The sequence below is a fragment of the Protopterus annectens genome, chromosome 1.part0 (genome assembly GCF_019279795.1).
Source record: "Protopterus annectens isolate FY-2018-M chromosome 1.part0, PAN1.0, whole genome shotgun sequence".
Taxonomy (NCBI): domain Eukaryota; kingdom Metazoa; phylum Chordata; order Ceratodontiformes; family Protopteridae; genus Protopterus; species Protopterus annectens.
In genome coordinates, this window is record NC_056725.1 from 69,974,616 (window position 1) to 69,997,662 (window position 23,047).

Below are 23,047 nucleotides of genomic sequence, written 5' to 3' on the forward strand. Positions count from 1 at the left end.
TTTTTCACTTTAACATATGTCTTAGTCATTAACCCAATCCCTTCAGGGCTATCGAACCCACATCCTTTTTGTGAAAACAGCGTGTACTACATATTACACATTCCCTATTCCTTACTGCTCTGGACCCAAGCTGCATATTTAATCACTGCAGGGATATTCAGAACCCCAAGGCTTATAGTCCTGACACATACAAGTCTTTAATTGTCAGGGTGTTCATGTGGTGATCTGTTTTAGGCTTGTCCGCCTGGTGAACGGAACTGCCCTGACCATGTTCAAATGTCAGACAAAGCACATGGACAGAGTTTGTCCATTTTAAACATTTTATCTGTGTTTACAGACACAGGTGTTTGGGCACCTGTCAGCAGCTTATAATGTTGGCAATACATAATATGGGTGGGGGTGGTTACAATACATAATCCACGGTGAGTGGTGTTCCCATTCACATTTGACTATTTCCTGAATTCATTCATACGAGGATTATTATTTTGGACATGAATTAACTATGAATTAACTACAGGTATGCAGTAGTACAGTAAACATATGTGAAGGTTTGTTACAGTAAAAATGTACGGACCTCTGTAATACTCGGGGACTACCCCACATCCTTCACAACATTTCATGCTAATGTACATACTATTATTCTGTGAACTTTTGAAGTTTGTGAGAGCAGTATTTGCATATGTCCCTATTTGTCCACCCATCATTTTAAGCTTTGTCCAGATTTTGTTGCTGTAATAGGTTGAGAGGTGGTGACGGTATGTGATTGAGTTGAATGTATACTGTCGATAATTCAGTGGGAGTTGGGTTACCACCTCTTCCTCTTTGCGAGGGGAAGTCCCACTTTGGACAGTTGTGTCCTGTGACGAAACCTAAGACATGGTAAGTGTCCTGTGATTTTAAGACAAAGGTATATTTCTTATTTTCTTTAATAGTTGCATGATACAGGTATTTTGTATCTGAAACACATAACTATTATTTGGGATAGCATAAGCAATTGAAATGCTATGACATAAGCTTTTATCTTGGCAAACAAGTGTAATTCTGTCCTTTGCACTGGCCGGGGGTATGTTTTATCCTGCAAATTCTCACATTTCTACAAAAGATGTCCCACCTTGGGCATCTGAACAGGTGGCAACCCTAGTGGGGAAACCTGCATGGTGGACAGGTGCTCCATCCTGCATAGTATGTTTTGCATGTCTGTCTAGAAACTGAACAGTACCGTGACTACACATACATGTTTTGTCCAGATGTGTTCAGTACTAGACACCGTGGCGTGTAAACAACTCTGATGTTTCAACAGGTTACTTATCCCACGCGGGATGTACACACATTTTGCCAGAACATGGACGCGCGGGCATTTGGATTTACGTAACTCTGATGGGATGTTTACACATGTGGGATACATATTTGCAATCCTGACACTGCCTAGGATGATACTTCCTACTACATATGGGGAATACTCGCTATGTGTAGGTATACGGCTGCGCAAGGCTGGTAGCTGGATTTGGTGGAGATTCAGACATGGGTGCGGGTTATGTGCTATACAGGGGTTGTTGCGTATTGCATTTGCATGCATGGGTTCTGCATTTGGATGTCCCGGTTCCGCATATAGCATCCTATGTGTATGTGCCAGTTACGTTCCTGTTCATGTGTATAGCACATTTTAATATTCATATGTTTGTGTGAGTTTGGTATACAATTTGGACTGTCAGGTTTCTTCACGGTTGTTATATGGCCACAACTGCCCAGCTGTGTACTATCACTACCACTGTGGGACTGCTGGTGACCCTGCCCATGGGGCTAGACATGTGTATTGGCGGCGCGCTGACATGATGCGCTTCACTTCCACTGGGTATAGCTACTTACAGTGCAGTACATTATGGACACACGATTTTAAATATCATTTGTTCCATGGACGGTAACTCATATTGTGTTGCGTGCATTTCTGTTTGGTTCTCAATTTTGTGTGTCTGGGAACTGTCTTGCATGCTTTGCATACGTTTCATTATCCACGGACACTGATAGGTGCGATTACTATTGCAGGCGGACTATAATATTCAGCAGTTTAGGTTGCTCATCGACAGCCGACATTGACACGCCTCTGGGCGCAGCTTAGTAATGCCCCATGCACTCGCGCACGTGTCCTATGCACATGGATGTGGTGGCAGCGCACTTTCATTAATATGCATATGGCACTACTACACCATATATACGCCGCACGGCCGGCACAGGCCTTACACCGGCCTTGCGCCGAGCTTCATGAATCCGGGGGACAATAGCAAAAATCCATCGTACTTCCTATGAGAATACTTCACTAAAGTAATAAAAAATAAATAAATAATAAAATATTCACATTATGTGTTCATATTTAAAAGTGTATCCTCATTTCAATACATTTATAACACAAATGTTGATTATCGAAATCTTTTGTAGTGGCCACGAAGCACAAGAAAGTGTTACACTGCCAGCCCAGCTAGCTGGAATTTTGTAAATAATTATATGTTACTTGTGAATATTGCTATGAGTTATACAGAACTGTATGTTATATACTGAGCTTCAAGAATGTAACCACAGTGTACCCTACTGGAAAAGAACAGAATGTTTTACAATTGTGTTTACCTCTCAGTTTCACTGAAACAGACACAATGACTAGAGCTAGAGGTTTTCCTGTTGTCTTGAAACAGAAATAATTACTAGGTTTGTAATGTAAAGTGTTTTTATTGGTCGGTGACTTCCTAGCAGCTGTACATCTCAGAGATAAGCATTTTTGACACAGAGGTGCTAAATTCATAGGTTCATAGGTTCATAGGTTTGTACAAGGCTATCAGCCCAAAGGCCTATACAAGCCTAGCCATAACAACTCACTGGATATTTCTTCCCATGATATTTACTTCCCTGGACACCTGTCTAGCAGGGTGACTGATGTGATTCCCGGGGTGAATTTCTTATCTCCTATCCAATTGTCAATGTTCCTTTTGAAGTGGGCCAAGGATGCGCTCTGCTTGACATGTATGGGCAGTCTATTCCAGAGTACGGGGAGTCTCTGGATCAGGAACCTATCCCTCCAGCTTGTTTTGTTCATTGTGATGACAAGGTTCAGATCCCTGGAGCTTGTGGCTCTGAGGGATTGAGATTTCTTTAAGTGGAGCATGTCCAACAGCTCAGGGTTTGACATGGCCTTGTATGTTAAGCAGAGATCGCCACTGACTAGACGATATGCCACAGAGTATATCTGGAGTTTTTTTAGATGGTCAGCATAGGGCATCTGCTTTAGGCCTGTGATTCTTTTAGTGAGGTATTTCTGCGGCCTTTCCAGCTGTTGCAGATGTCTTGTGAGGTACATACCAAATGGGGCATTGTACTGTATAATGGGTCTAATGAGGGATGAGTACAGTGGGACAGTGACCTCATTTTTTTCTGGATGAAAAACCCTTAGTGATGAGGTGTGCCACATAGAAGGATTTCTTGACTGTTGTGGCAATGTGGTTATCGAAGGTGAAACCACTGTCCACCTGTGTCCCTAAGTCTCTCATCACACTTTTGGTGTTTAGTGTACTGCCACCTATGTGGTAATTCATGGGTACATGGTTTTTCCCAAAGGGGATATCTATACATTTCCTGGCATTAAGCTTGAGCCCATGGCTCTGGCACCAAGCATATGTTTCTGTAAGGCCCTTTTGTAGAATATCCACATCATTTGGAGATTCAGTAATGGCTCCCAGTTTGCAGTCATCTGCAAACTTTGTTAGCCAGAGTCACTTAATGTTGGCCTGTACTTCAGAGAAGTAGATGCCAAACAAGAGCGGTCCCAGGACTGATCCCTGAGGTACTCCACTTGTCACTTGTCTGGAGCTGGATTTGGAGTTGGCTACTTTTACAGTCTGGGTTCTGTCAGTAAGCCAGTTGGCAACCCATTGAGTGACATAGGGATTTATGCCCAGGTTAGTAAGTTTATCTATGATTCCAGAGTGAGGGATGGTATCAAAGGCCTTGGCAAGGTCCAGATAGGCTGTGTGGACTGCCTTACCCTTGTCCATAGCTCTGGAAACTGATTCAAAGAAGTCAATCAGGTTCAGGAGACAAGACCGGCCCTTCACAAACCCAAAATGGGTGGGGTCCAGTGTTTGAAGGTTGCCAATGTCTTGGTTTATAAGTTCCATGATAATGTGTTCCATGCCCTTGCAGATCAGGCTCATCAGACTGATGGGACAGTAGTTCCTGGTATCCAAAGTAGATCCCCCCTTGTGGATTGGGATAATTGTAGCTGTGTGCCACTCAGTAGGCACAAAGTCTGAGGTGAAGCTATGATTAAGCATGACACTTAGGTGAGGTGCCAGTTCATTTTTTAGTTCATGTAGTACACAGCCTGGGATGTCATCTGGTCCCATGGATGCCGTATTCTTAGCTTTGGAGAGTGGGATTTCTACCTGTGTGGCCATAATTACTGGAATTTGTCAATCTTTTGGTATTGAGATGGAATCTTTAGGGGGTGAGAGGTGAAGTTTGCACTAAATCGATCTGTCAGGATACTGGCAATATCCTTGGGATCAGTATATTTAATGCCATTCTGTTGTAGCTCAGAGCAGATCTGAGAATTGCCATTTATATTCTTGACATAACTATAGAATGCTTTGTGGTTGTCTTTGGAATTTTATTTTCATAATTAGCTTTGGAGGATTTTATGAAGGATCTCAGCTTCTTACTGAGGTTGGTAAGGGAGTCTTTTGCATCCCTGGGATTTTGCTCTTTTCTGCAACAGTTTCTTCCTCCTGTTGTATAGTTTGTTAATGGCAGGGGACCAGCAGATTGGCTTTCATTTTTTGGAGGAAAGCGTCTTGGTTCTATTTGGTATGGCACGATTCATACATGAGTGGATGTGCTCGTACAGTGCCTTAGTGTAGGATTCAGCAGTCAAACATTTAGCTCTGATCTGTATGGATGTCATGATGTTTGTCACTTCTGACTTGAGTAGCATGAAGTTGGCTTTGGAGAAGTTTTTTACGGAGGTTTCCTTACTGGGGGTGGGGAAGGGATGTGGATGTCAAGGGTGATTAGCTTATGGTCAGACCTGACCAATGGGGGGGTGACCACTGGTGTGGAGCATCTATCTCCCATGGTGGTAATGACCAGGTCTAGGATATTGGAGCCCTGGTGGGACAATGGATTAGTTGATCGAGTGTGTTGAATGCATGATTTCCAAGAATCATTGGGAAAAGTTGTTAGTACTCGAGTAGTTTTCCCAGTTAATGGCAGGGTGGTTGAAATCATCCAGTATTAGGGTATTTGGTTGTATCTTAATATTTTCCATTATGTTTAGAAAGGTGTAGTGAGAATCTTGGGGCATGGAGGGGGATCTGTAGCAAGCTACAATTTGGATTGCAGTCTTACCTAGTGTTAGTTGCACCTGGAGAATTTCAGATGCATTGTGTTGGGCAACTAGCCTGGAGGTGTGAATATCCTTGGTGAATATGGACACTCCTCCACCTTTACTGTTTCAGTCTTGGTTTGGTGGCCGAAAAGTGTGGTAAGGGTTGTAGCCTGGTATTGCAGGGATGCTCTCTGGAGCCTTGAACCAGGTCTCAGTTACTGCACAGATATCAATGGTCTCCATTTTTCGGAGTGCCCTGAGAGAGTGTGAGCTGTGTATCTGTTTAGCCTGGGAACTGAAGATAGGTGACAAAGAGTGATGTCATACAGCTGACCAACCAGTTATGTTTTGATATTAATTTGGGAACTGTCTCGGAGACTGGATATTTTGTATTTGTCTTTGGACCTGGAAACATCCTTTCTTCACTTGCCTTGCTAATAGTAAGTAATCAGAGTACAGTAATCTCTCTTAGATATAGATAGAAATATAGTAAAGATTAGTTTAGATGTTTTCTGTATTTATTTGTGACTGTCCTGCAATGTTTTAAAATATTTCCTGTGATTCTGAACTCTGTAGTCACTGTGCTGAGTTATTGAATATTGTCTTGTTCTTTTATTATTTATTATTAAATATATTTAAACCTTTTATTGTGGCTGGTTTGTTTAGAGACATTTAAGCTCTTAGGGTACTTGCATATGCATCTGGTGACACTGTATAGGCCACTCCTAAATAGCCTTGGCCTTGGTCACACTTACCATTTGGATAATAGTAACATTACACAGTAGGATTTGTCACCCTTTGAGAAGGGCCTTAAAGTAGCTCATAAGGGGTTCTGGTGGCAATGATAACTACCTTATGGTCTGGGGAGAAGGGGGCATAGTTAGTAAGCCTGTGCCAGCCTTTCTCGGGTGTGTGTTTGCATATAAATCAAATCTCAAAGAGTGTGTGTGTGTGTGTGTGTGTGTGTGTGTGTGTGTGTGTGTGTGTGTGTGTGTGTGTGTGTGTGTGTGTGTGTGAGCTATCTAGGCAGGGGCATGAAGCACTGGTTGGACAGAGAGAGAGTGTTAGAAGGACTTGGCTTGGTACCCTGGCTAAGGACTCAACTCTGTAGCTGTGCCAGAGAGGATTCTTATTGGAGATCTGGAGAAAGAGGGAGAAACCAGCCCTAGACTGACTATGATCTCTGTGTGCTCTTAAGGGAAATTGTACTTTACTGTGTGTGTACTTGTCATCTTCCCAATGTGTACGTCCCACACTGGTGCTAGTGGTAAGGGTTAGGCTCCTTGATTACTGGGCCAGTGCAGGGGGCATCACAGAAAGGCATGAATTTTAGCATAACAATAGCAGGTACTGACTGTGTGTGCTATTCTTTGCCTAGAGTCAGGAAATACTGTGCACGTCTCCATCTGCCAGCACCATCTGCAGGTGGTGTTTCTCCCTCAGACTCCTCATCTGTACCTGATGCTGTTGCTGCTGGCCCTGCCTGTGTTTCTTGAAAGTGTGGTCCAAATCCTTGCTGTCCTTGTTGAAGCTGTTTCCTGAGTATTATGTTGTGTAACATGGCACTGACTGTATTTCATCACAGGTGCCTGAGTCATACTGCAGTGCACCTCTAGATGTATATAGGCAATGGGAGCCTGATTTCAGCAATCCATACACAAATTCTATAATATTCATAGTTTGAATGTGGGGCTTGTTGTATCCTTGTTGAATGAGTTATGTGGGTGTTATGAGCCAGGGCTCAAGTGCATAACCTGCATCCCCCACTAGATGCACGTGAAGAATGTCACCATGGCAAACCTGGCGTACAACTGACAAGTGTGCCATATGTGTGAGTCATGGAAACTGCCTGAATTACTTGCACAGATACTGTAGATGATCCCTTGGGCATTGCAGATAACCTGACAATTTTTCTATTGATGTACCTCCTTCTCTGTTCCCCAGCTGGAGTTTTTATTTCTGTCTGTGTACAGTCTATGTCCCCCAACATGTCAGGGAAGTGCTACTGTATAGAATTCCTGCATGGTTCTTGCTCCCTCCTGTGGAATTTGTGGGAAACAGATAAGCTCCCTTGCTTGTAGTAGCATTTCGTTTAAAAACTGATGTGATATTCTGTAGGTTGATGCCTGTGGCACCCCTAATATATTCCCTGTGGATCCCTACAAAGTACCAATAGCTAGCATATGTAATGCTAAACATACCTGTGTTTTCATTGAGATAGGTTCTTCACAATTTCCTTGGGGCCTGAGGTGTGGGCAGCAGAAGCTGCATATTTCCTCCCTTGTTTCACTGTCCACCCTGTATCTGTCAATAATTTCTGTGTCATGCAATCCCATGATAAGTCTAGACCTGGTCTAAACACCCTTCTTCTTCTTACCCAAGGTCTAGCAGGAGCAACAGCAGCAACAGCCTGATTTAAAGCCTGTTGCACATATAGCATAATGGTTTACTATTAGATTTTTGAAGTGAACTCCGTCGACTGCACTGTTGTCGATCATGGAAGTTCGAAAATGGTAATCTCGAACATGAAACGTCAACCTAGGAACGGTTTTAACATGGGTCGAGATAGGTGTTCAGTGTTATCGCCGAACTACAAACCTCTCTCCTATCTTGACCCATGTTAAAACCTGTTCCTAGGTTGGGTTTTGGTGTTCGATATTCCCGTTTTCGAACTTCCGTGTTTGACAACAGTGCAGTCGACGGAGTTCGCTTTGAAAATCTAATAGTAAACCAGCATAACAATACCAGCAGCGACCCCTAATCTGATACTCATTTTTTTCTAAGTATAATTGTGCCTGTATTCCAAAGAGTTTTGGTGTATAAGGCAAAGGTCTACAATGAGTGTACATGATTGCTTTACAGCTTCCTGAATAGCTTCGCCATGTTGGATTGGTTAATTAGCATGTACTTTAGCTTTATACTTTCATTAGTATATTCTGCCATTTAGCTGTGTTGACGACTCTATATGTTGTGAAGACCCACTTAGTGAGTACCAAATGGCATGCTATTGTGTTGACTGCACAGCATGCCTACAACACAATAGCTACACTTCGTGAAGCTGTTAATCGATCCAGCCCTACATATTTGAATTTGAACTCACTTTTAATATTTTTTTTTTTTGTGTGTGGCGTGTCCCAATTTGCACTTTGGTCCTTTTTCTCAAGTAAATAACTATACATTTTATTTTGATTATGATAGATATAGCCCTTTTATGTAACATTGTAAAAAAGTTCTCATGTTTGTACTTAGGATAAAAAATTTGTACACAATGGAGTGCTACTTAATGAAATGCTTGGGGTTAAAGTTTATTTGGCTGGCAAAGCTAGTACTTCAGTCAATGAGGTTATCGATAACTATATAAAATATCCACCTCTTCTTTACAATGCTTTACTAACTGGAAAACAGACTGAAGTCTAATCACTCATATGACAGTACAATCAGTATAGACTCCCAGTATATTAAAACAAGTTCAGAAAAATTAGGGTATCCTGGAGCATATGAAATTATTAAAAATTAATTTGGCAAGAAGCCACTTTTTAAAGCTGATAATCTCAATTCCATTCTTGAAAAAGGCAGAGATGTTAAGATGAATGACATCAAATGACACGGGTATTCAGACTAACAAGTCAAAGGTATCTACCTCTATGGGTTTTTTTAAACGTAGATCTGTTGCTTTCACTATGAGAGGAGAAAAAAGTGGATGCGCCAAGTATTGAAGTCCCTGAACTGTATACACTGAAAAAGACTTGCCAAATAATACTTTTCCCCTGCACTCCCAATGTGAGACGGCAAGCCCCCACACCCCTGAACTTATATCTACCAACTTCGAGGTTGAATTACTTAAAAAAGAGGGAAATTCCCCCCAAAAGGGAATCACTTCCAGCACAACTCGCCAACAGTGATTTCTTATCAAGGAACTCCAATTGTCAGTGAGTTAAAGCTCAGGCAGTTGAAGCTCAAGAGGACAAGCTTGTCTACCAGTAGCATAACCAGATTTGTCACTGATAGTCATTTTATATGCATATGAAAACAGATAGAAGACTTGTCATTTCTGACAGGGGATATGATATGCTTAGATTAAACTAGACACACATACAAAAAAAATACTGACAGCTAGTTTTAGAAGCCAATGCCCTTCTCGGTATAAATTAACTTATAAGTATTAAATCTGGACTGGAATTAAGTGTTTACAATAATCTTATTTTTTAAGGTAATTTATATGTATGGTGTGTGTGTGTGTGTGTGTGTGTGTGTGTGTGTGTGTGTGTGTGTGTGTGTGTGTGTGTGTGTGTGAGAGTGTGTCTGTCTGTGTGTATTTGTGTATGTATGTATTTATGAATGTGTTTTTAAGATTTCTGACATATTTTAGGTGGTTTTATGGTTTTATGTCATGTGACATTCTGGATTTTGACAGTCTGTTGAGAGGAAAACATCTGTTCTTCTCTTTGTGCTTTAACCGGTCTTATTGAGTATATATTTATATATATATTACTATAGCAGAATGCACAAGCATACAAGCATCAAAACAAATGACTGATGCCACTATTTTGAAACATTTCTTACCAGAAAACCTAAAACATCCAAAACAACTAATGATTGTGAAATCAAAACAAACAATAGTGTCTTTATTCTCCTTGTAGCAGTTTACCAATGCATGCTAATAATAACCCTAACCCTGCCTTGCCATTGCCCTAATCTTACACCCTACCTTAAAAAAAAAAAACTTTCTGTAAACTACCACTGTACTACTATTCACACCACCACTCATGTCTCACCCACACTCAGCTCCCCTCCCACCAGCTCAAGAACCATCCCTATGCACCCCCCACATATTCTACCAACTATATTACTCAAACAAAAAGCATCCCTACAACTTAACATAGTAACCCTACCACCATACCTATTACCCACAGAGCACAATCATAAAGTTTCTCTTATAGACAAACACATTCAAAAACTGAGAAAACTAATACTCTCATGCTATCAAAACTAGCTCTAAGTGGTGACATCCACCCCAACCCTGGCCCTACCATCTCCAACCCCAGTCTTCATAATCAGACTAGAAACCACAACTTCTCCCATATTACAGCCAATAGAAAGCCAAGTGACTTCCTTCTACTATGCCTAAATATTAGAAGTATATCCAACAAAGTCCATGAACTCCATGCCACCATAGACTTGTACTCCCCAGATATAGTCATCCTGACAGAAACCTGGCTAAAACCTCACATTACCAGTGAGCAAATACTCCCTAAAGGTTATGGCATACTAAGAGTAGACCGGCTAAACAAAAAAGGAGGTGGTGTAGCTTAAACAGCATCTAAACATCCAGACCTTAAAATCATCAGCTCTACAAATAGGCAATGAAGAAATAATATATACCAACCTCAAAATTAACCAAAACAAAACCATCAACATAATTGGATGCTACTTCCCACCTGGCCAAAACATCCCTCCCCTAGAAAACCTCCTCAGCTGGTCTACCCACCATCTCCCCCAAGAAACTATCATCTTAGGTGATTTCAATATTGACTGGCAATCCTGTTCTGGCAACAATCCAACCCATCATGTACACCTTCATGGTTTCACTCAACTAGTCCAGTCATCAACCAGGATAAATAAAAACTCCACCAAGCACACTACCCTGGATTGGATGCTAGTCAGTAAGAGCCCCAGTCATATATAACAGGCTGCTTATCAGATAGCCTCAGTGATCACTCCCCAACATTCCTACTCAAAAAATACCTATACCAAGCTAAACCTGTCATCTACTGTCAAATACATAAACAACTAAACTTTAACCCACTCAAATTCATCTCATCCCTCAAAGAATGTAACTGGCATCCTCTAAAGTACCTCAGTCTAGATGATGCAGTTGAATTTTTTAATACTACCTTCCTGAACATCCTTAATTACCATGCCCCCATAAGATTCTCCAGAACCAAAGCACAACCCTCCCCATGGCTACAGAAAACCACTAAGTCAGAAATGAAAAACAGGGATAAAGCCTGGGAGCACTGGTGCAAAACCAAACCCCCCTCAGCTAGACAGAAATTCCTAGAACTACGCAATAGAGTCAAAAAGCTAATAAAACAGGACAAATCGCAATACTACCAGTCTGCCCTAGTCTCCTCACAACACAGCCCCAAACAATTCTGGTCCTCCATAAACTCCATCCTCCACCCAGGTAAAGTCAGTACCCCTCCTCCTAACATCCCTCACTCCTCAGAAAATATTGCTACCTCATTCAACACACACTTCACCCAAACCATACTATCACTAGCTAAACAACACAACCCCCTCCTCTCCAACCCACGCCTTCAACTAGTAATCTCCCCACTGCCTTCTCTTTTTCTCCTGTACCTACCTCCAACATAAAAAAACTCTTAACTAAACATAAACCCACCAAATTAGCAGCAGACAGCCTCCCAAGTGAATACCTACAAATCGCAGCTGATGCTCTGGCCTACCCATTATCCATCTTGATTAACCGATCTCTGTCAGAAAGTTACGTTCCCACACTGTGGAAAGTATCACATATAATTCCCCTCCACAAAGGCAGACCCTCCACAGAACTAACCAATTACTGCCCCAGAGCTATTCTCTCTCCACTCTCCAAAATACTAGAGAGATGCATACACTCTCAGGTATCAGACTGCCTCCTTACTAACAACCTCCTTTCCAGTACTCAGCATGGTTTCCGACCAAACCATAGCACCACCACTGCCTTACACTCCTTTACTAACACTATCCTTCAACATAAAAATAATGGCTATCTCTCCTCTGCTACTTTCCTAGACCTATCTAAAGCATTTGACATGGTCCCACACAAACAACTTATCTCTGTCCTCAATAACCTATCCTTCTCACAATCGGTCACCAACTGGTTTCAGAGTTACCTGTCTGACCGCCAACAATCTGTTGTATGGCAGAATGACATATCTCCCCAACTAACTGTCTCCATAGGGGTTCCCCAAGGATCCATCCTTGGTCCCCTACTCTTCTCTGTTTACACCAATAATCTAGCCTCTGCCACCAAACACGGCACACTCATACAATACGCAGATGACTCGACCATCATCTGCTCAGCCCAGTCCCTACCAAAACTGCAAAAAGTCACACGGGAAGCCTTTTCCTCTGTTGAAACATGGTTATCCAATGCCTGATTAATACTCAACCCAAACAAAACTAAACTACTCATCTTCCAACCCACCAAACATACTCAAAACAACTCTCACTTTAACATCACGGCAAAAGACAACACCACTATATACCCAACTGAACACACCAAATTGCTAGGAGTGGAAATAGACAATAAACTAAAATTTGACATTCACATATCCATGACTGTAAAAAAAGTCCACAAAAACTAGGAGAGTTATACAGAAATAAGCAATTTCTCACCAAAGCAGCAAAGATTTCAATAGCAAATTCCCACCTTATCTCCACCCTACTTTATGCCTCTCCAATATATACCAACCTAAGGCAATGTGATCTAAACAAGCTAGAGACCTGCTACAACAAAATCGCCAAATTCACCACAGGGGCATCCTACCGTAGTCACCACTGTCTCTCACTTGCTGAACTGGGCTGGCTTGAACTCCCTCACCTCCTTCAGTGGTATCAACTCTCACTCGCCCACAAACTAGTAAACCATCCACTAAATGTCCCATCCCTCCAGAATCTACTCCAACCCTATCACACCACCAGACCACTAAGATCCAGCAGCAAAAATCACTTGCAGATCACTAAAGCCAATAACTCTGCTGGTGAAGCACTCATCTCTTGCGCCATAGCCAAATTATGGAACTCACTCCCACCCACAATTACCTCCATACCATCATGCACCCACTTCAAAACTTTACTAAAAGCGCACCTAAAAACATGCTGGCTATGCCCTTGCAACTCCCACTCTAATATCACCCACCCCATCCAACCACTACCTTTCTTTCCACTCCACTAACTACCTTGATTATAGCAAGCTCAGATGCTCATAAGCCAGTACTTATTATACAGCAGGAACTTCTTCTTGTAACATTTGTTAATGTCTGTTATGTACTTCATAGATAATGATTCTAGTTGTCTGCTGATGTACTATGCTCTTCATCTGTAAATATGTTGTAAGTAATTGCTATGTAAATTGTTATTCACTATGTAATCCAATGTATATACAGTCTGTTTATTTTAACTGTGGAGCTTTTCTCCCCGGGCCTCCGCTGAAAATGGACCTACGTCCAGTCGGACACTCCCGGTCAACAAATTTAAATCAATAAATAAATAAAAATAAATAAATAAATAAACACTGCCACTGTACAAGACACTTAGACACATATCACCTTCACCAGTACACATGTACAGCACTCTTTCCCCTAATGCAAAACATTTGGTATATCTGAAAGTTTTGTTATTAAAACCCCGACTCACACTCATCTTATAGACATGCACTGAATCTTTCTCCATCTGACATCCGCAGCACTCAAAACAAGACTGCTTTTGAATAATTTTCCAAGCCCTGTACTATTGCACTCTGTTGGAAAACTATTTGACTGAGTGATGTGAACTCAAGCTAAATGTACGTGTTTTTGTGCACAAATAGTAGAATGAATCACACATTCATTACATCATGTTCTTGAGTCTGTGTGTGTTTTCTTTTACATGCACAACTGTGTGTACATTAAAATCTGTTTCTTTTTTTCATTGTTTTACCTTCCTGAAAGCAGCTAAATTAGACCATCAAAACTGCAATGTCTTCAACGTCAAATTTCTGTTAATTATTTCAAAGGTACTCATCCAGTCTATTTTTAAACATTTTTACTGAACATGATTGTTTAACCATCAATGGAATTTTAATCCACAACCCATGTATTCTAGCAGTGTGGCTAAAACATTTCTGCAGGACTGAAACAAGATCAGGATACTGGAAAAAGGGGTGAATGTTCCAGTTTAGGTGGAATACAATTCCTGTTTTTTGAGACAGTCTGCACCCTACAGTATCATCCATGGGAACTTAATCATGCCTCTTAATGTATGAGCTTTAAAAATTGTAACAGTGACATTTAGAAAATCATATTCAAGGGCCAGAATTTGTTTATTTATTTGCAATTTGTTAATTGGGAAAGTACACTGCGCCATTCAGAGCCAGTTTTCAGTGGAGGCCTGAGAAGAAAAGTTCCTCAGTACAATAATTAAAGTATTTTATACATTGGTAATATACAACTAATAAATAATTAGCTTACAATGTGAAAAACACAGCTAAGGAGTATTTTCTTATTTTTCAGAATAGAATGCCTTCAGATACTCAAATGGATATTGTCAAAAATAATGAATATTTGTATATGCTTAATCATTTAATAATATACATAACCTTAAGCACATATATCTTAAAAAAAAGATTACTAAATTTAGGAGGACTAAGGCTAAATTTCACGAACAAAGTTATAGTGCTATACCTAAATAATAGCAGATGAGATATATGCAAAGAATCACCCATTTGGAACTTCTAGATGTGTGAGATATTTAACACAGGATGCTAATTCAGAAGTTGAAGAAACAAAACAAAGGTACTTTATGGAAGCATTTGTGTTACCACCTTTTCAGATATCCAAAATGGGACATTTTCTGTAAAAGGGGATTTTGGAGGGCAAACCATACCCACAGCTAGTGCAAAGGACAAAACTTCACTTGTTTTAGAAAATAAAAGCTTATTTTTGCAGCATTTGAGTTGCTTATGTTGCCTCATATAACATTTTGGGGTTTCAGACACAAAATAATTGTTGTATGTATGTATGTATTAAAAGAAACTTTAGATAAGCTTTTGTCCTAAAATCTCAGGACTTCTGTCCCATTTTTTTAGTTTTTTCATATAAGACAACTGCCCAAATAGGGAATGTCCTTACAGAGGGACAGGTGGTAAAACTAGGAAGACAAAATAAATATTATACCATGACCCCCCCCATTAATATTCCAAAACGTGCATGCTGATTGGCCAGCGTGCACGTTGTAAATCGACATACTAATGGAAAAAGGTCCGGTCCCCAGACTTTTTCCATTAGTATAAGTCTCTTTTAAAACACTGTCTCGCTATGTTAAAAGAGTTTAACATAGCGAGACAGGTTTAATAAAAGCAACGGAGATCTCCGTTGCTTTTTTTAAAGCTGTCTCGCTATGTTAAACTCCTTTAACATAGCGACACAGTGTGTAAAAAGCAACGGAGATCTTGCTTTCTCCGTTGCTTTTTTTAAACCTGTCTTGCTATGTTATACCCATTTAACATAACGAGACAGGTTTAAAAAATGGAGAAAGAAAGATCTCCTTTGCTTTTAACTGTTCCGCTATGTTAAATGGGTTTAACATAGCAAGACCGCTTTAAAATAAGCAATGGACATCTCCGTTGCTTATTTTAAAACTGTCTGCTATGTTAAACCCATTTAACATAGCAAACAAAAGCAACGGAGATCTTGCTTTCTCCGTTGCTTTTGGCCACAGCTCTGATGTACTGCGTAAGCATGCACAGTACATCAGAACTGCCGCGGATACCAGACAGCTGCAGAAGGGCAGCAAAAAGGCATTATACAATGTCATTATTTAAGAAAAGTAATTATTTCTTTTCTTAAATAATGTCATAGTATAATAGCAATAACCCACTTCTGGGTGAAGGTAATGCAGGATTTACCCACAGTTGTCTTTGTTTGGTCCCTTGGGCTTTGCCCTCGGGACCAAACCACGCCAACCGTGGGTAAATCCCGCATTACCCACACCCAGGCATGGGTTATTGCTATAATCTGTGTTTGCTGACTACCAAAAATGCTTCCTACACATTGTTGACGTGGAAGTAGCTTGGCCATTTCCTTGTCTTTCATTGAATTACTTCCTTCTCTCCTAATAAATGAGGTCAGTCAGCATATCATTACGTGATATAGCCCTCACTACCTCTGTCTTTGCATGCTTTGCATGTGTGGTTCCCAAAGTGTGATTCATAAACTTACGTAGTCACTTACCATCAGATTTTGTTTTGTTGCTTATTCATTTCTGAGGTGTTGTTTTGCCAGTCCCAGGATAAACCTGCAGAATTCAGACCTACATAGATTGATTCAACATGGATTGGGCAAACAGCAGTGAAAAAACAACTCATTCATCCACAATGTTTGAGCAGGTAACAAACAAAGACTTAAGACTCAAGCAGATGAATGGAATTCACTTCTAGCACTTTCATTAGGAATGATAAAAGCACTATTAAGATGACAGGCAGCTTACTTTTTTCTGTAAATTCTTAAGGCACAAAATGTAATAGTTTATTAAAAATGAATGCAGTAAAAAGAATCCAGTTGTACTATGTTGAATTCTAATATTAGGGATGTTAATTCATTAATTAAGAAAAGTGAATTGAACCTTAGGAGCAAAGAAGAACAAAAAATGCTGCTACACAAAAATAGTCTTAGAAACATGGGGACAGAATAAGCTGGTATAGTGACATGTAAATGCAAAGGGCTTCATATGACTTACAGGAAGATATTAAATGTAATCGCTAATAGCAGCAGGGAAGAAGAAGAAATTCACAGAAAGTTCATATGAAGTCAGGAATACATAGGCAAGCATGCTAGGCAAAATAACATGAATGTTGGCATTATCACTTCACTCACACACATGCTCCTTTGTATTTTTCTATAAACTGTCTTACAAGTAAGCATAACAACTGTTACATTTGTGAAGTTATTAGAAACATTCATTTTGTTCATGAATTAACAGCAGAATGAAGCTGTAGAATACATAATGAATGGTTCCCTACTGAAATATCAGCACTCAATAAGCCGAGTGCCATCAAGTCGAAAAAAAAAAAAACTGAAAACACAGGAGAAGACTGACTCTCAAAACTCGCTCTTCTCCTTTAAACTTCTTTTTGTAGGTGGGACAAGATCCCCATACTCTCCCAGACTTATATGTACAAACTCCAAGATTACCATACCTTGGAGCAAAGGGAATATTCTGAGAAATGGCATCTCAGACTTAATGTATGCAAGTCCATTCTTTCGGACATTCAGTCTCCATATTTCAGGACTCTCTCTAGTGGGTCCTGACATGAACACTAAACACACAGAAAGGATAAAACAAATAGAATAAAATCTGAGCATAATTTTAAAAAATACCTACCTTAACCATTCATCGATGTAACCCCAATTCAGTATGTTCTATACTTTATTAGTGAAGGGTACTAAAGTCTCTGGCATCACAGAAGTACATCTGACACTTGGCACCATTAAAAATAAAGTAAAACGTGCTGAGTGCTTTGCAAGGCCAAGATGGTCAGGAATGAAAATGTATTTTAAGTATATCAGGATCTCATCTGTTCAGTGAGTCAAAGGGGAGCAACCTGAATTTAATGGAAATAAACTACTAGTTTGACTGAAAAAAAAAGCTTACTGAAACTTTCCCCAAAGTACTCTATGAGATGACACAGAGCATTGTGTTTTTTTCTTACTTATAATCAATACATATTTTATAATTCTAAAAAGAGAGCCACTTTCAACACTGTTTAAACACATAGATAGCCATAGAAGGTATACAAGGTTAGGGAAAAATGTTCCCTGCTTGGAAAGTTCATTAAGACTTGCCAAAAAAGGAATTACAGCTTTACTTAGAGAGTAGTATAAATACACTTAAAATGGCTGCACTAGGAACATCTGTATCATTTTTATTTTACACACCTGTTGTATTCAGTGTTAAGAAGGAATCCTTGGTCTCAGTCTCTTCTACTAATCCATTGGCTCTGTCTTTACTCAGAATCATGGCTGCGGAATTAATGATGATACCCATTATCCCGGATGTTGTTGCAAGCAATGGCTTTTCAATAGGATGTGGATAGAGAAATCTATGAATAATACTCAATGCAACAGTAAAACAAAGTGAAGTCAGCAGTACAGAGGAAATCAGTGACATGAGTGGTCCAAGTCTTCCCCACCCAAAGGAGAAAGCACTTTGGCTAGGATGCTGTGTTGCAAACTTTGTGACCACTGGCAGTACCAGTAGGAAGCACCTGCTAAGGGTATTGAAGCAGTCCACCAGATTCATAAGTGAATTGCATAAAAAGCTAATGACAAGCTCTGCAATCAGGAAGAGAAGAAAAAGAACCATGAAAAGCCAGGATCCAGTGACACAAGTTTCACTAGCCATTCTGAAAGAAAAAATAATGTGCATATTATTATAAAGTTATTAATATATTGTTTACATTATATCACTCTATTATTTTTTATGATTTGACAAAATAGCAGTGAAAATATTAGAAATTTCAGAGGCTAGTAAATTCAAGTCCACATAAATATATCACTTTGCCACCTGTTTTTCATTGTGTGTCAGACTTAATTACTTATGCACTATGTTGTATATCATGCCAAGCATTGATAAGCACTAGCGATTATTCCTAATTATATGGTTTGTGGTACCAGATAATTTTGTGTGTGTGTGTGTGTGTGTGTGTGTGTGTGTGTGTGTGTGTGTGTGTGTGTGTGTGTGTGTGTGTGTGTGTGTGTGTGTGTGTGTGTGTGTGTGTGTGTGTGTCTAAATATATGTATACGTGCTTCCTGTGATAAGCTGACATCCTTTCAAGGATTAATTTCTTTGCAACACAGAGAATAAGTGCTAGGATAAGCATTAGATGTTCTTCATGTTTTACTGTTGCAGTCATCACATTTGGGTTATCCCTGCCAGGGTAGCCCTCGTCCGGCCCAAATACCAGAGACTTAGTATTTCTGCATTGGTTGCTGTCACTTGAGATCTGACGTCAGGTCATCAGTAGTATAAAGTAAGGCAGCTGATGCCATTACATCAGTCTTTCTTGCTGTGGAGCCTGAAACAGAAGCAGTTCGCATGAGTGTCAATCAGCCGCTACCTGAGTTTTCGTCTACCGAATTGAAGTTGAAGTCTTCTAAAGTTAAGTACCCTGTTGGGGATCCTTTTTACTTGCACTAACGAATGTCAGAAAAAGTTAATCATTGTCTCGGCTGTGGAAAGCAAATACCGCACCAAGACTTCCACTCTTACTGCATCACTTGTTTAGGCCCAGACCATGACGTCCCCCATTGTCACTTCTGTGCTTTGTTCAATGCCAGAACTATCCATCATTGGGTCCTTATTGTAGCCAGATATTTTCAGTTACAGTCCTTGAATTCTGATATGGCTTTGGTAAGCCATCTGACAGCAGATCTTCTGAAAAAACATAAAGATAAAGACAAAGACAGACTGCACAGGTCCAAACTTACTGATGACACTTCTGTTGTCCCCCATTGTCACTTCTGTGCTTTGTTCAATGCCAGAACTATCCATCGTTGGATCCTTATTGTAGCCAGATATTTTCAGTTACAGTCCTCGAATTCTGATATGGCTTTGGTAAGCCATCTGACAGCAGATCTTCTGAAAAAACATAAAGATAAAGACAGAGACAGACTGCACAGGTCCAAACTTACTGATGACACTTCTGTTAAGCTAGTCGTCAGTTCTCTGGTACTCGGTGAGGTGCTTTCACAGCTCCTGATGCCCACTTCTGTTGATTTGCAGGCTGCTACCAAGAACCTTCGGAGTCCAGTATGCCACAAAACTCTTCTTCGACTGAGGATCCTGTGGTCGTCTCTACTTTGGATGTGTCTGGAGCCGCTGAGCAGGCACAGGCTTCTGAGGAACTCCTTCACACTACCAAATCTCAACACAAACCGGTCTTCTTTTGCGAATACCGTTCTTTCAAAAATGACCGAGTTTCCTAGGCCCAGGGTATGAATCACACCCAAGAAATCGAATACCCACTCTCAGATGCCTGGTTCCTTGCCACAGTATCAAATGCTTAAAATGGTGGAAGACCTTATCATGCTGATCAGGGGGAAGCCAAGCTACCCCTTCCAAAAGAAAAAGAGATCTGTCCCCTGTAGTTTTGTCCGATCAAGAGTCAGATGAATCGGATGCATCTGAATATGAAGACATGCAACCCCTCTCCACTTATGAGGATTCTGATGCAGAGGATTCCATTCCTTCAGCCTCTCCCCCAAATGATTTTTTTCCTTTGGGGAAACCCTGCATACTTTAAAGGAGCATTTCCAATGGGAGAGTCAGGACTACCCTCAGTCTAAAAAGAGACTCAGGGAATTCCTAGATCTTCCACAACACAGACCCTTGGCCATTCCCCCAGTTCTGGATGTTGTGGACTATGTTTTCTGCAAATCCAGCTTGACTCCTGATGCATTCCTCCTGTTCCCAGAAAACCGGATAGGTACTATAGAGTCCCTGACTCACACAAATATCTTTTTAAAAATCCTACACCTGATGCTGAGGTAAATTTTCAAGGGCCAAAATGGATTAAAGCCACCTCTGCTAAGAATCCCACCCCCTCAGACAGGGATTCCCGAGCATTGGACTGATGGGGTAAAAAAGTATACTATGAACACCACTTCCTTGCAAGTGTGGCAAGTGCAATGGCCCAAATTCACTGAGATAATCCAAAATACAAAGCCAGCACTATGAGGTGTTCGTCAAACAGCAGTTTATTGAAAACTGTTCAAAACATCACTAGGGTAATAAAAACCCCTGTAAATGTACAAAATACACTAAATAAGCAGAAAACTGGTTTTGGCTAACCTAGCCTTCCTCAGTGCAAAGAAGCTTAAAAATTAAGGCAGAGCCAAAGTTGTATATAAAGACAGATCAGCTAACTGCAAGGAAGATCTTGCAAGCTCTGGGGTTCATGGCAACTTGCATAATACTCACTCCATATGCCAGACTGCATATGAGGAAACTTCAATGATACCTAAAGAGCCTTTGGTGTTAACACTCTCAAGACCTGGAAACTCTTCTACCTATAATTCCTTAGCTCAGAAAATATTTTCTTTGGTGGGCAACAGCATGTTCCCTCAACAAGGGACTACCTTTCTCCCCACCCCCACTGCCCAGACCCCCATCATAGACACATCAAACTATGCTGCTTGGGGTGCACACCTGGATGGCAGGTGCATACAGGGCCAATAGAGTCCACAGCAAAACCCTCTGCATATCAATCAAAAAGAGATGACGGCTGTGCAGCATGCCTTGATGCCTTTCAAGCCCCTTCTCTCTCCATGGGCTCTCCTGATCAAAACAGACAACACCACTGTGATGTGATACATCAACAAGCTGGCAGGGACTCACTCCTACCCTCTATGCAGGCTGGCCATGACCCTTTGGCACACAACCTCTGCCATGCAACTACACCTGTTAGCACAGTTCTTACCAGGCTCTCTCAATTCTCTGGCAGACCAATTAAGCAGAAATCTTCTGGACTCACATGAGTGGCAACTCAACAGAAGTACCTTCACCCTAATAACTCAGAAATGGGAAACCCCGAAGGTTGACCTCTTTGCCTCCTACACCAACCTTCAACTCAGCAAATTCTGCACCAGGGAGAATCACTGCATGGCTTGGAAAGTGGATGCCCTGTCCTTCCCCTGGGTCAATCTATCGGTCTATGCCTTTCCTCCCCTAACTCTCATCACCAGGATACAGCTCAAAATAAGGGAGGAAAAACCAAAGACAATTCTTATAGCTCCAGACTGGCCCCAGCAATACTGGTACCCCTTGCTGCGCAGCCTGTCCCCGCTGCCTTCATGGCATCTTCCTCTGATTCCAAACCTCCTGACCCAATTGCAGACACTCAATTTGGCTGCTTGGCTTATTCCCTAACCTCGAACCAATCTGCCAACTTCAGTAAACAGGTTCTGGATGTTATCCATGAGGCCAGATGCCCTAGCACCAGAGAGTCTTATGCTGATAAATGGAAAAGGTTCTGCACCTGGATCCAGGCTAAGGGAGCCAATACGGCTCAGCCCTCCCTCCCTCTCATCCTGGATTACTTAGCTGACCTACTACACAGTGATCTCTCTTTCTCCTCCATAAAAATTCATGCATCTGCTATTTCTTCTTATTTTCACACTGAGCAGCCCTTTTTCTTACACCCTTTTATCAAACAGTTCCTTAGAGGGGCTAGCAACTTGAGGCCACCCAGAAGGGCACCAACACCAGCTTGGGACCTTAACTTTGTATTGGAAAAGTTTGAACCAGCTTCTTCTGCAGAGCTAACATTTCTCTCCTGGATGACAGCATTCCTTCTGGCCATCACTTCAGACAGAAGAGTCTCTGAGCTGCAAGCACTCATGACTGTGGAACCCTTCATCATCTTCCATGCAGACAGGGTATCCCTTAGAACTAACCCATCTTTCATGCCCGAGGTAGTGTCCAGTGTGGCTCTCAACCATGCCATTCATTTGCCCACCTTTTTTCCTAAACCCCAGAATAAGGGGAAAAGGATTTTTCACACTCTAGATGTGCACAGAGAGCTCAGATTCTATCTAGACAGGACTAAATCCTTCAGAAATTCTAATTAATTGCTGGTTAGCTTTGCTACAAGGGCAGAAGGCACAGCCATCTCCAAAGAAACCATTTTCAAATGGAAACCACACTGCATCCATTTCTGCTACAAGCAGCATGGTAAGCCTTCCACCAAGGGGGTCAGGACATACTCCACCAGAGCAGCCTCCACCTCTGCAGCTTTCCTCAGTGGAGTCCCCACCAGAGACATCCTGGAGGCTGCCACCTGGACATCTGTTCACACTTTTACCAGGCATTACTACCTGCCTCTCTTCTCCAAATCCAGGGCAGGATTTGCATCTG

The 23,047-nt window shown here is 41.1% G+C and overlaps 1 protein-coding gene across 2 annotated transcripts in view; it reads right to left on the reverse strand.

Moving 5' to 3' along the window:
- LOC122812062 (zinc transporter 1-like) overlaps window positions 1–23,047 on the reverse strand; it is a 292,558-nt gene that overhangs the window by 135,709 nt on the left and 133,802 nt on the right. For both annotated transcript variants that reach the window (XM_044084359.1, XM_044084443.1), the window contains exon 2: window positions 18,070–18,536. In XM_044084359.1, the coding sequence (XP_043940294.1) occupies window positions 18,070–18,535 (466 nt within the window). In that variant the 5' untranslated portion in view covers window position 18,536. The remainder of the gene's footprint in view (window positions 1–18,069; window positions 18,537–23,047) is intronic.